General features: G+C 42.2%; 1 protein-coding gene across 4 annotated transcripts in view; it reads left to right on the forward strand.

Annotated features, from left to right (window-relative positions):
• Window positions 1-12,945, forward strand: part of S1PR4 (sphingosine-1-phosphate receptor 4) — a 32,734-nt gene extending 19,789 nt beyond the window's left edge. For 3 of the 4 annotated variants that reach the window (XM_056552025.1, XM_056552026.1, XM_056552027.1), the window contains exons 2-3: window positions 10,708-10,936; window positions 11,814-12,945. In XM_056552025.1, the coding sequence (XP_056408000.1) occupies window positions 10,731-10,936; window positions 11,814-12,735 (1,128 nt within the window). In that variant the 5' untranslated portion in view covers window positions 10,708-10,730 and the 3' untranslated portion in view covers window positions 12,736-12,945. Of the gene's footprint in view, window positions 1-9,933; window positions 10,049-10,707; window positions 10,937-11,813 lie in introns of those variants that run through there. The other variant, XM_056552036.1, reaches the window with a different exon arrangement.
• Window positions 12,946-13,862: the final 917 nt, after the last annotated feature.

Genomic DNA, 13,862 nt, shown 5'->3' on the forward strand with positions numbered 1-13,862 from the left:
TGGTGTACTATGTTTACATGTGACAGGAGGTAGTGATGCCATTTTGTTCCAGTTCCCCCCTGTGGGAGTTTCTTCCCATGTGTTTTTCATGTCTTATTTTGTAATGAATACAATAAAATTTTAATATTTTTTTTTTTTTTTTATAGTAAATGACTCCAAATGTTCTTTTTGATTATATCTTTACTGAGCATATAGAGTAAACATCCACATAGCAGAGAGCAAAAGTAATCAACTCCTTAACGTTAATAACCTGTAAATTCCACCTTTAGTGGCAATCACCTCTACCAGACATTTCCTCTAATGGAAAATACGATTTTCACACCATTCCTTTCCTGCAAACAGGCTTCAGTTAACCAATATTTCAGAGATGCTTTGTGTGCACAGCCTTCTTCGGTCTTGCCACACCATCTCAATTGGGTTAAAATTATGACTCTGACTTAGCAATGTGCTAAATCTGCTTGCTTTCTTAACTATTTTTTAGTTGATCTACTTCTACACTTTGGGTCATTGTCCAGTGATGCACACAACATATCTTCAGCTTCAGCATTGACTCTTAGCCTTATATTGTCCTGTAAAATGTCTTCCCAGTAGTCTCTAATGTGTGGGCCATAGACCCACACATTGTTCCTGTTGTTTTTATGATTACTTGTAGTCAAACATGTTAATCTGTGTATATTGAGTGACTGTAGCAGTTTGGGTAGTTTGTTGCACAGAGGTAGTCTGAACCTTGCTTTCAACTGCTAGCTGATAGTAGTGAGAAATTGTGTCTTCATCTTGTAAAGGACCTGCACACTTTGGATGTAGCTTCTATCTAAGTGGATATAGAAACCAGATGCAATTTGAGGTCTCTGAGATACTCCTGCCCTGATATTGCTTGTGCGCCTTCATGTTGCAGGTACCTGCTTGAGGCACCTGCAACATGGTAAGGCCATATTACAAAGTCGGGAAAAAAAATTCCTCATACCACCAAGTACTGAAGATCTTGTATGGCTAGCAAAGTGTATGACACTGTCAGGCATGAACAAGCTATCGCGATAGATGTTCAAATGCAGCTAGACTACCTACTGTGGCACCAACTACCTGTATGATAAATATAGCTGGTCCGGTAGTGCATCTCTCCTTGGCAAAAAAAATTTATCTGGATGGTCTGTTACCACTGCAGTGATAAGCAAAATGCCTGAAGGTGTCACATTCATGGGATTCTCTGCCACATCAGAAAACAATGATTAAGATAGACTGGGGATCTAGCTGTGTGATAAGTCACAGTAGGTGATTTAACATAAAAGGCAATTAAAGTAGGACTGGTCAACTGTCTAATGTGTATGGAGTCTATATGACTCTAGTGCAGTAGTCTCCAAACTGTAGTCATCCAGATGTTGCAAAACTACAACTCCCAGCATACTGCAGCATGGACCTTGTGCAGCCCTAAGAAGACATCCAAAAAACTTTGGCACTCCTTTTCCTAAATAAGAAATTCATACAATAAGTATCAGGATAAACATAAAAAAAAACAAAGCAAAAACAGGTCCATACTAAGCTTAACCTCTTAAGGACCCATGACGTACCGGTACGCCATGAGTCCGCTCCCATTCTATCTAACAACGGCCGGGACCCGTGGCTAATAGCACGCACCACTGAACACGGTGCAGCGCGCTATTAACCCTTTAGACGCGGCGTTCAAAGTTGAACGCCGTGTCTAAAGTGGAAGTAAAACTATGCCGGTTAGCTCAGGGGGCTGTTAGGGATCGCCACGGCGAAATCGCGGCATCCCGAACAGCTTACATGACAGCCGGAGGATCCCTACTTGCCTCCATGCTGTCCAATCGCCAAATGACTGCTCAGTGCCAGAGATCCAGGCATGAGCAGTCAAGCGGCAGAATCATTGATCAGTGGTTTCTTATGAGAAACCACTGATCAATGTAAAAGATCAGTGTGTGCAGTGTTATAGGTCCCTATGGGAGCTATAACATTGCAAAAAAAAAAGTGAATAAAGATCATTTAACACCTCCCCTAATAAAAGTTTGAATCACCCCCCTTTTCCCATAAAAAAAAAAAAAACAGTGTAAATAAAAATAAACATATATGGTATCGCCGCGTGCGGAAATGTCCAAATGATAAAAATATATTGTTAATTAAACTGCACGGTCAATGGCGTATGCGCAAAAAAATTCTTGGTCACTTTTTATATAATGAAAAAATGAATAAAAAGCGATCAATAAGTCCTATCTAGAGATGAGCGAACTTACAGTAAATTCGATTGGTCACGAACTTCTCGGCTCGACAGTTGATGACTTATCCCGCGTAAATTAGTTCAGCCTTTAGGTGCTCCGGTGGGCTGGAAAAGGTGGATACAGTCCTAGGAAAGAGTCTCCTAGGACTGTATCCACCTTTTCCAGCCCACCGGAGCACCTGAAAGCTGAACTAATTTATGCAGGAAAAGTCATCAACTGCCGAGCCGAGAAGTTTGTGATGAATCGAATTTACTGTAAGTTCGCTCATCTCTAGTCCTATCAATACAAAAATGGTACCGCTAAAAATTTCAGATCACGGCGCAAAAAATGAGCCCTCATACCGCCCCATACGTGGTAAAATAAAAAAGTTATAGGGGTCAGAATATGACAATTTTAAACATATAAATTTTCCTGCATGTAGTTATGATTTTTTCCAGAAGTACAACAAAATCAAACCTATATAAGTAGGGTATCATTTTAATCGTATGAACCTACAGAATAAAGATAAGGTGTCATTTTTACCGAAAAATGTACTGCGTAGAAACGGAAGCCCCCAAAAGTTACAAAATTGCATTTTTTTAATATTTTGTCTCACAATGATTTTTTTTTCTGTTTTGCCATAGATTGTTGTGTAAAATGACTGATGTCATTACAAAGTAGAATTGGTGGTGCAAAAAATAAGCCATCATATGGATTTTTAGGTGCACAATTGAAAGAGTTATGATTTTTTAAAGGTAAGGAGGAAAAAACGAAAATGCAAAAACGGAAAAACCCTGGGTCCTTAAGGGGTTAATATCAAAACTATACCATGTCTAAATAATTAAATAATACATACAATCCTTAAAGGGGTTATCCCTAAATCTAAAATTGTACCGTACTGTTCTAATAGTGGATAACTAGCTGATTGGCGGGAGTCCTACCACTGGCACCTGCACCTATCATGAGAACCAAGATTAAATACTTACGGAATGAATGAAGTACACCGAGTACTTATGGCAAGTGCTTCATTCATTCTCAATGGGGCTTAGAAAAACCATTAAAAGTAAATAAGATGAGTTTTCCCATCAAAGTTGGCGATAGCATGTTCTGTAATCCTTAAATGGGCAGCAGTTCTGGTTAAACATTGCCACTTCTTCACAATTTTGTCCTGTACAGAAACTTGGCATCTTTTCTTCACTCATCCTGGTTTTCCATTTTTTTTTTTTTCGAAACTCGTTTTTATAAATTTTTCAAGTTTTTAACAAAGAAAAGAAGGGTAGACAAAAGGGACAAAAAAGCATAAAGAATATAACACTGGCATAGGTAATGCACCAAACGTGTGTCAACAATCATAAATCCTTAAGCATTGAATTCGGCTTTGCTCAGAGCAGGTTACTTAAACATCCTGGTTTTCCTTTATCCCCTTTCTGTGTATCGATTTTTGGCACCAGCATTTTATTTTATCTCACCTTTCACGAGTCATTATTTCTTTATTTTTCCATTGACATAACTACATGAGAGCTTAAAGGGGTTATTCGTTAGGGGGATTAATACTATGCCCATTGTGTAGGATATAAAAAAATATACCTCTTCTCACCTCAAGCCAAGCAGCTTGTCCGCTGCAGGTTACCCTTATTAGGAGTTATCACACAGTCCCAGTGGAACCCAGAGCTACTTACCTGCAAGCTTATCATGTACCTAGCCTAAACTAATTTCGAGGCAGTTCACACTACACACTGCAAGTAACCCATAACCAGCATTTTTCAGCCCCTAGACAATAGAAACGGTCACCACCAGCAAGCTGTTTGCTCTACCATGTCACAGGCAGCACTACTGCTTGTCCAGTAAGGGATCAACACTTTAGCACAGGTGAGACCCCTTTGTTCAACTCCACCCAAATCTGTATCTTAAATCTTGACCTTCACTGAGCACAACATAGTACAAAATAGCTATTTCATATGACAGGCTGTAATTTGCATAGTCTGAGAACTGTGAGAACTGTTCATTCACCCCCATACAGACTCTCCAAACCTGCTGTGCAAGGAACTGTAACACTGCTCCATTCTCCTAAATAAGTTGCGTTGTAATTTCTTGCATAGCAGATGGCTGGAGGAACCACTGAGCAAGTAAAGAGCTGACCGGCCATTGATCCCTGCATTCTCCTAAAGGTCAGACTATCACCAATTGTAAATTATGGCATAAACTAGGGATATATCACAACATTATTAGAAACGGACATTCCTTTAACTCATAAATTCTATTCAAGTAGACTGCACAATAATAGTTTCACTATATAAAAGTACAAAATGAAATAATAGTAATACCAGTAATGCGCGATCAGTCATTTGAAGGCTTTGGGAGTAATCTTTGCCATGCTCAGTGAAACTTTACACACTCCACCCTTCCTGTAAGTCTGTCAGTGCAACGCCGAAACCACAAAATAGAGAACTTAAGTTCCACGTGTAGATTAGTGTAATTCTTAAAAAAAAAAAAACTTGACTTTCTGCATAACATAACATGTATTCATAAAGTCTTTATCAATCCATAGCAAGCAGTGGCCTGATGCAGATTACATTTGCAGTAACTAACCTTTACAGCTTAAGTTACTATGTATACTATTTCTATTCTGTACATGCAGAGTGCACAATACACATATTTTCCACCACTTAGCTTAAAGAGGTTTTTTGTGATGTCTGTTATGATATAACAGTTTTATCATTTGGACCCTCTCATTCCTATATCTTCTTTGCAGGTTTTTATAATTCCCAGTGACTTGAATGTGCATATACAGGGTGGGCCATTTGCATGGATACACCTTAATAAAATGGGAATGGTTGGTGATATTAACTTCCTGTTTGTGGCACATTAGTATATGTGAGGGGGGAACTTTTCAAGATGGGTAGTGACCATGGTGGCCATTTTGAAGTCGGCCATTTTGAATCCAACTTTTGTTTTTTCAATAGGAAGAGGGTCATGTGACACATAAAACTTATTGGGAATTTCACAAAGAAAACAACGATGCACTTGGTTTTAACGTAACTTTATTCTTTCATGAGTTACTTACAAGTTTCTGACCACGTATAAAATGTGTTCAATGTGCTGCCCATTGTGTTGGATTGTCAATGCAACCCTCTTCTCCCACTCTTCACACACTGATAGCAACACCGCAGGAGAAATGCTAGCACAGGCTTCCAGTATCCGTAGTTTCAGGTGCTGCAGAATGGGCAAAACAAAAACAAAAAATTTTATGCACTGAAGCTGGCACGTTCCCTGAGTTTTTCCAGCAAGATGGTGCACCACCACATTATGGGTGTCAGGTCCGAGCATTCCTAGATTAACAGTTTCCTGGAAAGTGGATTGGTCGTCGTGGGCCAGTTGAATGGCCCCTAAGGTCTCCCGATCTGACCCCCTTAGACTTTTATCTTTGGGGTCATCTGAAGGCAATTGTCTATGCTGTGAAGATACGAGATGTGCAGCACCTGAAACTACGGATACTGGAAGCCTGTGCTAGCAATTCTCCTGCGGTGTATATAGTAGTATATATAGCAGTGTATACGGATACTGGAAGCCTGTGCTAGCATTTCTCCTTGGTGTTGCTATCAGTGTGTGAAGAGTGGGAGAAGAGGGTTGCATTGACAATCCAACACAATGGGCAGCACATTGAACACATTTTATAAGTGGTCAGAAACTTGTAAATAACTCATGAAAGAATAAAGTTATGTTATACCCAAGCACATCATTGTTTTTCTTGTGAAATTCCCAATAAGATTGATGTGTCACATGACCCTCTTCCTATTGAAAAAACTAAAGTTTGATTCAAAATGGCTGACTTCAAAATGGGCGCCATGGTCACCACCCATCTTGAAAAGTTTCCCCCCTCACCTATACTAATGTGCCACAAACAGGAAGTTAATATCACCAACCATTCCCATTTTATTAAGGTGTATCCATATAAATGGCCCACCCTGTATAACTCTTCTTCTCTGAAAACTGGAACATATTCCACACTGCTGAGTTCTCATATACATGTCATAAAAACAGTTCTTAGAATACCTAGAGGGTTTATATACAAGGCATTATCAATTTCTCACATTCTTCCGGATCTCTCCTCCGTAGCTCCGTTTACCGGGATTGTCTTTACATAGGTCACAAAGTGATTCCTGCTATTGTGCAGACCAACCAATAAGAAATGGCATATTAGAAGCTGCTACTTCTCAACAACACTGAACACATTAGGCTATGTTCACACAAAAGATTTATGGCAGAAATCCAAGCTAGGGCACCTAAGGTGGGCCTTTCAAGAGGAAATAAAATGAACACCAGAGTGTGTCATAAGTGTCATAAGTGTGAAAAAGCAATGGCCCTGATTTACTAAAACTGTATTATTTTTAGACAGTGTAAACTTAGACAGTCTGGGAATGTGCCAGATTTATAAAGGTAGTTGTTTGATAAATTTGTGATATTCTTAGTTCTGCTATTAGTTTTTCTTTTAACTATGGCCATTGTCTGGAAAATGAAAACTAACCTCTACTTACCTCTTGTGTTCCCGCGGTGCCATCAGTGTCCTGCTCCAGTCTCCAAATGCAATCATCTTCCTGGGGTGCAGCGTGACTGGAAGTCTATGCAAGCACCCGGGGCCATTATGTCATCCTGTAGCTCAGCGGATTGCTGGCCGAGGCCCAGGTGCTTCCAGAAACGACAGTCATGCTGCAGCTCAGAAAGAGGGTTCCTGTAGGGACCGGAGCAGGACACCGATCCTGCAGGAGCGCTGGAGGTAAGTAAAGGTTTATTTTCTATATACCACACAATGGCCATAGTTAGAAAAAGAAACACTCCCGCTGAAGTTTCCCTTTAAAGCGCAACTGTCATGTCATGTATAGTAATCCAGCATTACCGTATTTATCGGCATATAACATGCATTTTTTAGGCTAAAATTTTTAGCGGGCGCTTTAAATCAATGAACTGCAGCGGCTTTTGCAGGTCCAGAGACCTGCCGTCGCTGCCCGCTTCTCTGCCCCTGCCAATCCTGGGGTCCAGAGACTGCCGGCTCCGCTGCCCCATTGCCTCCCCCATCCCCCTCGGTTTTTCTGACCTGCAGAAGACCCCAGGAAAGGCAGGGGGAGAGAGGCTGTCGCTGCCCGCTTCTCTCCCCCTGCCTTACCTGGGGTCTAGAGCCCTGCTGCTGCCGCCGCTTTTCTCCCCCTAGCTATTGGCACCGCTGCCCCGTTGCCTGCGCAGCTGCCCCATTGCCTCCCCATCCCCGGTTTTATGATAACCTGTTGCCGGGGCCGGGTCTGCGCTGCTTTTGGCTCCAGTGTGGCGTCTATGCGTCGTTGCTATGCCCTGCGAGGCGCAATGACGAGTGACGCTACGTCACTCGTCATTGCGCCTCGCTGGGCATAGCAACGACGCATAGACGCCACACTGGAGCCAAAAGCAGCGCAGACCCGACCCCGGCAACAGGTAATCATAAAACCAGGGATGGGGGAGGCAATGGGGCAGCGGCGCCGGCAATGGGGCAGTGGCACCGATAGCTGGGGGGAGAGAAGCGGCGGCAGCAGGGCTCTAGACCCCAGGAAAGGCAGGGGGAGAGAAGCGGGCAGCAACGGCCTCTCTCCCCCTGCTTTTCCTGGGGTCTTCTGGGGGGTCATAAAAACCGAGGGGGAGGGGGGAAGCAATGGGGCAGCGGTGCAGGCAATGGGGCAGCAGCGCCGATAGCCAGGGGGAGAGAAGCGGTGGCAGCAGGGCTCTAGACCCCAGGAAAGGCAGGGGGAGAGAAGCGGGCAGCAACGGCCTCTCTCCCCCTGCCTTTCCTGGGGGCTTCTGCAGGGTCAGAAACAGTGTATCGGGGTATACACATGCACACACACGCACCCTCATTTTACCAAGGATCTTTGGGTAAAAAACTTTTTTTACCCAAATATCCTTGGTAAAATGAGGGTGCTTGTTATACTCTGATAAATACGGTACTTTTACCTTCTTTATTCCAGCTGCAATCACCACAAAAAAGTTTTTGCAGCCACTGACAATCGGATAGGCATGGCCAGGGGTTCACTATGCCCTGCTGCCACCATGCAAGGGGTTAGGCATGGCCAGGGGTTCACTATGCCCTGCTGCCACTATCCCCTTTACATCAGCACTGGGACTGCTGTGTGATTGACACACAGGTCCCAACGTATGTGCCTCTTCTGATCTCTATGTGTGCGCCGACCGACAGAAATTTACACAGCAAGTGCTGGCTCCCCTGGCCAGCACTCACTCCTGCTGTCTGAAATCACCACCGGTACAGTGCTAGAGGCAGGGAGTGAGCGAGCCCTCTACCTCTAGTGAATGGTGGCACACACAGAGAAGAAAAGGGGAGAACGGGCACTGTTATCACTTCCCCATCAAGCGCCGGCTCCTGCTGTTTGATATCTCCGTGCGCCTGAGCAATGCTAGAGAGCTCGTTCCCTGCCTCTAGCATTGTACCAGCGGTGAGGTCAGACAGCAGGAGCGAGTGCTGGCCGGGGGAGCCAGTGCTTGCTGTGTAAATTCCTGTCGGTCGGCGCACACATAGAGATCAGAAGGGGCGCATGTGCTGGGACCTGTGTGTCAATCAAACAGCATTCCCAGTACTGAGGTATAGGGGATAGGCGTGGCAGCAGGGTATAGTGAACCCCTGGCCACACCTATCCCACTGTCAGTGGCTACAAATAAAAGTGTTTTTTGTGGGGATTACAGCTGGAATAAAGAAGGTAAAAGTAATGCTGGATTACTAGTCTACACACAATACACAGACTATGGTTAGCTTATATGCCCTAAACTTCATGGCAGGTGCGCTTTAAGCCATGCCCTTTTGTTGAAAGCAACACCCCTTTTGCAAAGGCCATGTCCCTTTTTCAGTCATGACTGAAAAGTGTCTAAAACGCAACAAAATGTGGCACGAGTCATGTAAGACCACAAATAATCGCAACAACTATAAAAATGTTGCATTTTACTGTCATTTGCATAAATTCAAAGATGCATGCAGTAATTATTTGTGATGTGTGAACACAGCCTCAATTTTATGTTTATATAGTGTCTGGGGTGTTGCAATGTTGTAGCAGGGTCTGGTGGTATTAACCCTGTGGGGTAAGGTATTATTAACCCCTGATTTGTCGTGACACCAGGATGTGGTTGTTTTCTGTTTAAGGCCCTGCCGACAACCAACCCAGAAACGGCAGGCAATAAAGGAATGTCCACAGCAGGAATTGTGCAAATAACTGGAACTTTTACTTAAACCTTTTATGAAACAGTCTTTACAGTTATGCAGTTTCTCTAGAGGCAACCGGGATGCAGGATACCTCACAGGCTTGCTGGGACTTGTAGTATTGAGATTTATGCAGGCCACTGTGCTACTAATTGTATACTTGAGTTGAGTAGTAGTCACTGGAATTGTGGATAGAGCTTGATAACTCACGTTTTTAGTGGCTGCAGGTTCCTTAGGCTTTGGCCTAGATGAGATGAATTTAGTAGTATATGCTGAATATTGCTTTAGATCCAGGACATAAGAGAAAAGACGGAGAATTTAGAGACTACAGCCCCTTATATACTAAGGAGGCTGGAGTAAATCCCATTGGTTGCAAAGCCTGCAGGTTCTGTACCCAGGGAACTCTGGGTACATCACATGACAGTATCACATGACCCAGGAAGGTCCTATACATTTGTACAACTTTATATAGACTAGACAATATGTACAATACATTTACAATGCATTTATATAAGGTGTAGCTTATAAGAAAAGGAGGAAAGTCCTGCAGGAGAGCCCTATGGACTGCAGGGACTCTTCCTGAGGGGACTTAGGACAGGAACAGGACAAGGTTCCGTACCGGGACACCACATTTAAATACTAAATTGCACCTTTGTTCCTCACTTCAAGGCTGTTTATTGCACTTTTACATTTTTTCACAGCAAAAACAGTGATGCATCCTATGTTATTCTCTCAATAGTACAAAAGTACAGATAAGACCTTTAGTGTGAATACAATATATGCAAAGCTTTGCTCTCATTACAATTTGACAGTATGTTGCACATATATGTCAGTAACCTGTTAAAATGGGATGCTAACATATGTGCACATGGACTGCCACTTTATGACTTTATTGGCCCAAAAGTGGTCATCCATTGACTATGTTTTGGTTATTTCCCAAACATATATCTGTATTTTCTGCATCTCAGAAGCGTAGTACACAACCTTTTATAGTCCTGGAATATAAACATATACTGAACATTCAGGGAATTACCTGAACTTAGTTACTATTGGAATAAGTTGGGGCTGTTAAAGCCAATGAGCATTGTGCCAGTACGTGCATGTATACATCGGCGTGCAATTTTGACAGATCGTTGATGTATCCATGCAACGTGCTGTCAAATACTAATATAAATCCAGCCTAGGTAACACAATACTTTCATTGTAATTGTAGAGATCAGGAAAATACTGCAGGCTTTGCGCAATTAAATCAATAATTTTATTTTGCAGACTCCAGACTCTTAAATGCCAACATGAACGTGATATCTAACCTGACATCTAACCATTGCCTAGAACTGGTGGGCAAGCAAAACGTCAACATTATATTGTTACATTATAAAGTGACTGGACGTCTAATTGGTCGATCAAGTGAAAATGCCATTTATCTGAAGATATTCAGCATTCTTATGAGCCTGTTCATCATACTGGAGAACTTATGTGTGCTGGTGGCCCTGCTGAGGTGAGAAGCAGAAGCAGGCTTACAGAAAGCCTTCACCAAAAATGAAAAATATTCTTAATACATTAGGACTAGTATTCTTACATAAATGATAATATATATATATATATATATATATATATATATATATTGATATATATGCATAGGAGAAGTACAGGTTAGCAAAACGTATCCCCTATCCTAAGCATAGGGGATAAGTGTCAGATCGTGAAGGGTCCGACCGTTGGGACCCTCCGTGATCTCCGGGGCTCTCTCCGGCTCTTCACCTGAATTCGACCACTGCACGAAGCGGCTCCCGACATGTCCCCTCAATGCAGTTCTATGGGAGAGCCGGAGATAGCCAAGTGCAGCCCTCCAGCTCTCCCATAGAGATGCATTGAGGGGGCGTGTCAGCTGCTGCTTTGTGCAGTGTTGGGAATGCCCCATTCAGGAGGAGATTGCGTAGGGCCACAGCGGTTGTACCCCTCGCGATCCACTATCCTTAGGACAAGGGATAAGTTTTGCTATCCTGGAGTTCTTCTTTAAGTGAGAAGATATAATGTAAAAGAGAACACGGAGAATGCCGTCGGCTAACACATTGGAGGCATTTTTATACAAAGAAGGACATCCCTGGCAATCCGTTGTTATAATCAGGGCCAGACCCTTATTTCCCATACAGTGGTTGCTGTAGATATAATGTAGCATTACATCATGGGCATATCAATAGATGGCTGTCCCAAAAGAAAATGGATGGACCAGGTCTGTCAAAATGCTTTCTGCTCATACAGAGAACCCCTTATATAAGATCAACATGAATGTGTCCTGATCAGATAACCCCTTTAACTATAAAATAAATAAGAAATTGGTATTATACTTAACAATGTTTTTGTTTTCTTTTTAGATTCCTTCGTTTGAGGCGTTGGGTACACTGCTGTTTGGCAAACATTGCATTTAGTGATCTACTGGCTGGCATTTCCTACCTGCTAAATATATGTCTCTCAGGCGAAATAACTTTTCGATTGAACCCACAACAATGGTTTCTGAGAGAGGGCCTTCTCTTTACCACTCTAGCTGCCTCTACTTTCAGCCTGTTCATAACCGCAGTGGAGCGATATTGTACCATGGTAGCGCTAGTCTCAGAGAACCGCTCTAGAAAAGTGGTGCGTGCCCAGGGGTTGATTATTTTATGTTGGCTGCTGGCTGCTATTGTTGGGTCTTTGCCTTTGTTTGGGTGGAACTGCCTATGCCACATTGAAACTTGCTCCAGCCTTCTACCTCTTTACTCAAGGGAATATATTTTATTTAGCCTTGGACTTCTGTCCATTAGCTTGATTGGGATTATTGGTTTTTACTGCACTATTTATTACTTAGTGTGTTGCAATGCCAGACGGACTGTAGTCACAACTCAAAGTCGTCGTGCTTTACACTTACTTAAAACCGTTATCATTATCCTTGGCTCATTTGTGGTCTGTTGGACTCCCCTGTTTGTCTATCTTTTGGTAGATTCCTCATGCACTCCTCCTTCCTGTAAATCCCCAGTAGGACTGGAATGGGTTCTTGCCTTAGCTGTTTTGAACTCAGCCTTTAACCCATTAATCTACTCTCTTAGGAGTTCAGAAGTACGTAGAGCAATGTTGGCATTACTCTGCTGTGCTTGCACTATGGCTGGACTTAACATACCAGCATGTCACCAACAAGGCCCGGATGTCACCTCTGGTTCATCAAATGAAAGTTCACTCAGAAGAATAAGCAGTGTGCGTCTTTCACAAGCATTTAGTTTTAGGAGTCCAGTTACCAGCATTTCTAGTGTGCCCAGTCAGTAATACATATCTGGGCTAATCTAAGTGGCTAACATTCTTTATATTATGCCCAAAGAGCTTTGTCTTAGATATGTCCAATGAATGTGTCTACATACCTTGATAACAACCTAAAAACAGAAAAGAAAACATAAATAAGAGTAATACTATGGATTATCTTCCATTAAGTCAGCTTTATTTTATTAACTAAATAAACAAAAATTTGTTGACCGATAAGCATTGTATATACACAACATAATATTATATACACAAGTCTAGGAAACTTATCTTATGTCAACATGTTACATAAATTGTTTATAGCAGCAGGTGATAAGCTTTGGAAAGGATATGAATTGCCTGCTTACTGGACAGTGCTGCATGTAGTAAAAACAATGGCACATATATTTTCTGTACATTATACCATAAGCTTAAAAACGGACAATGATTTAGTCTTATATACTGGTCCTAAACAATAATGTTTACAGTAGACAGGTGGTGACTTGGAAGAAACTGAGTTCTTGGACATGACACAGCTACAGTAATGGAGGGTATAGAAACAGCAGAGCTGGGAAGAAACAAATGACACTGCAGGATTCTGGCAGTGAGTTAGCACTATGTGGTAACATATAAATAAAAAACTAGACTGCTTTTTAAATGTGACCCAACTGTAGTATGTTTCATATCATTTTCTGGTTGTCAAACTTGAGACCACATGACCTAGCTGCAGTGCTAAATGTATATATTCAGCTGAGATAGGATGAAACAGATGACACTGCAGGAATACTGGGGATAACTTAGCATTACATAGGCAAAAAACTAGGTTTCAGCACAGCTTAATAGATACACTATATGGTCAAAAGTATTAGGATCTGCACTTACAAGAACTTTTAGGACATCCCATTTAAAAGCCATAGGTATTGATATGGAATTAATCTTACTCTCCTAAGAAGACTTTCTACAAGATTTTGAAGTGTGTCTGTGGACATTTTTACCCATTCATTAAAAAGTGCATTCTTAACAGATGCTGATGTTGGATGAGAGGGCCTTGCTCACAATCTCTGTTCTAGTTCATCACAAAGGTATTTGATGGAGTTGATGTCTGGGCTCTGTGTGGGCCGGTAAAGTTCTTCCATGTCAAACCCACCTAGCCCTGC

The sequence above is a fragment of the Hyla sarda genome, chromosome 1, assembly GCF_029499605.1.
Source record: "Hyla sarda isolate aHylSar1 chromosome 1, aHylSar1.hap1, whole genome shotgun sequence".
Taxonomy (NCBI): Eukaryota; Metazoa; Chordata; class Amphibia; order Anura; family Hylidae; genus Hyla; species Hyla sarda.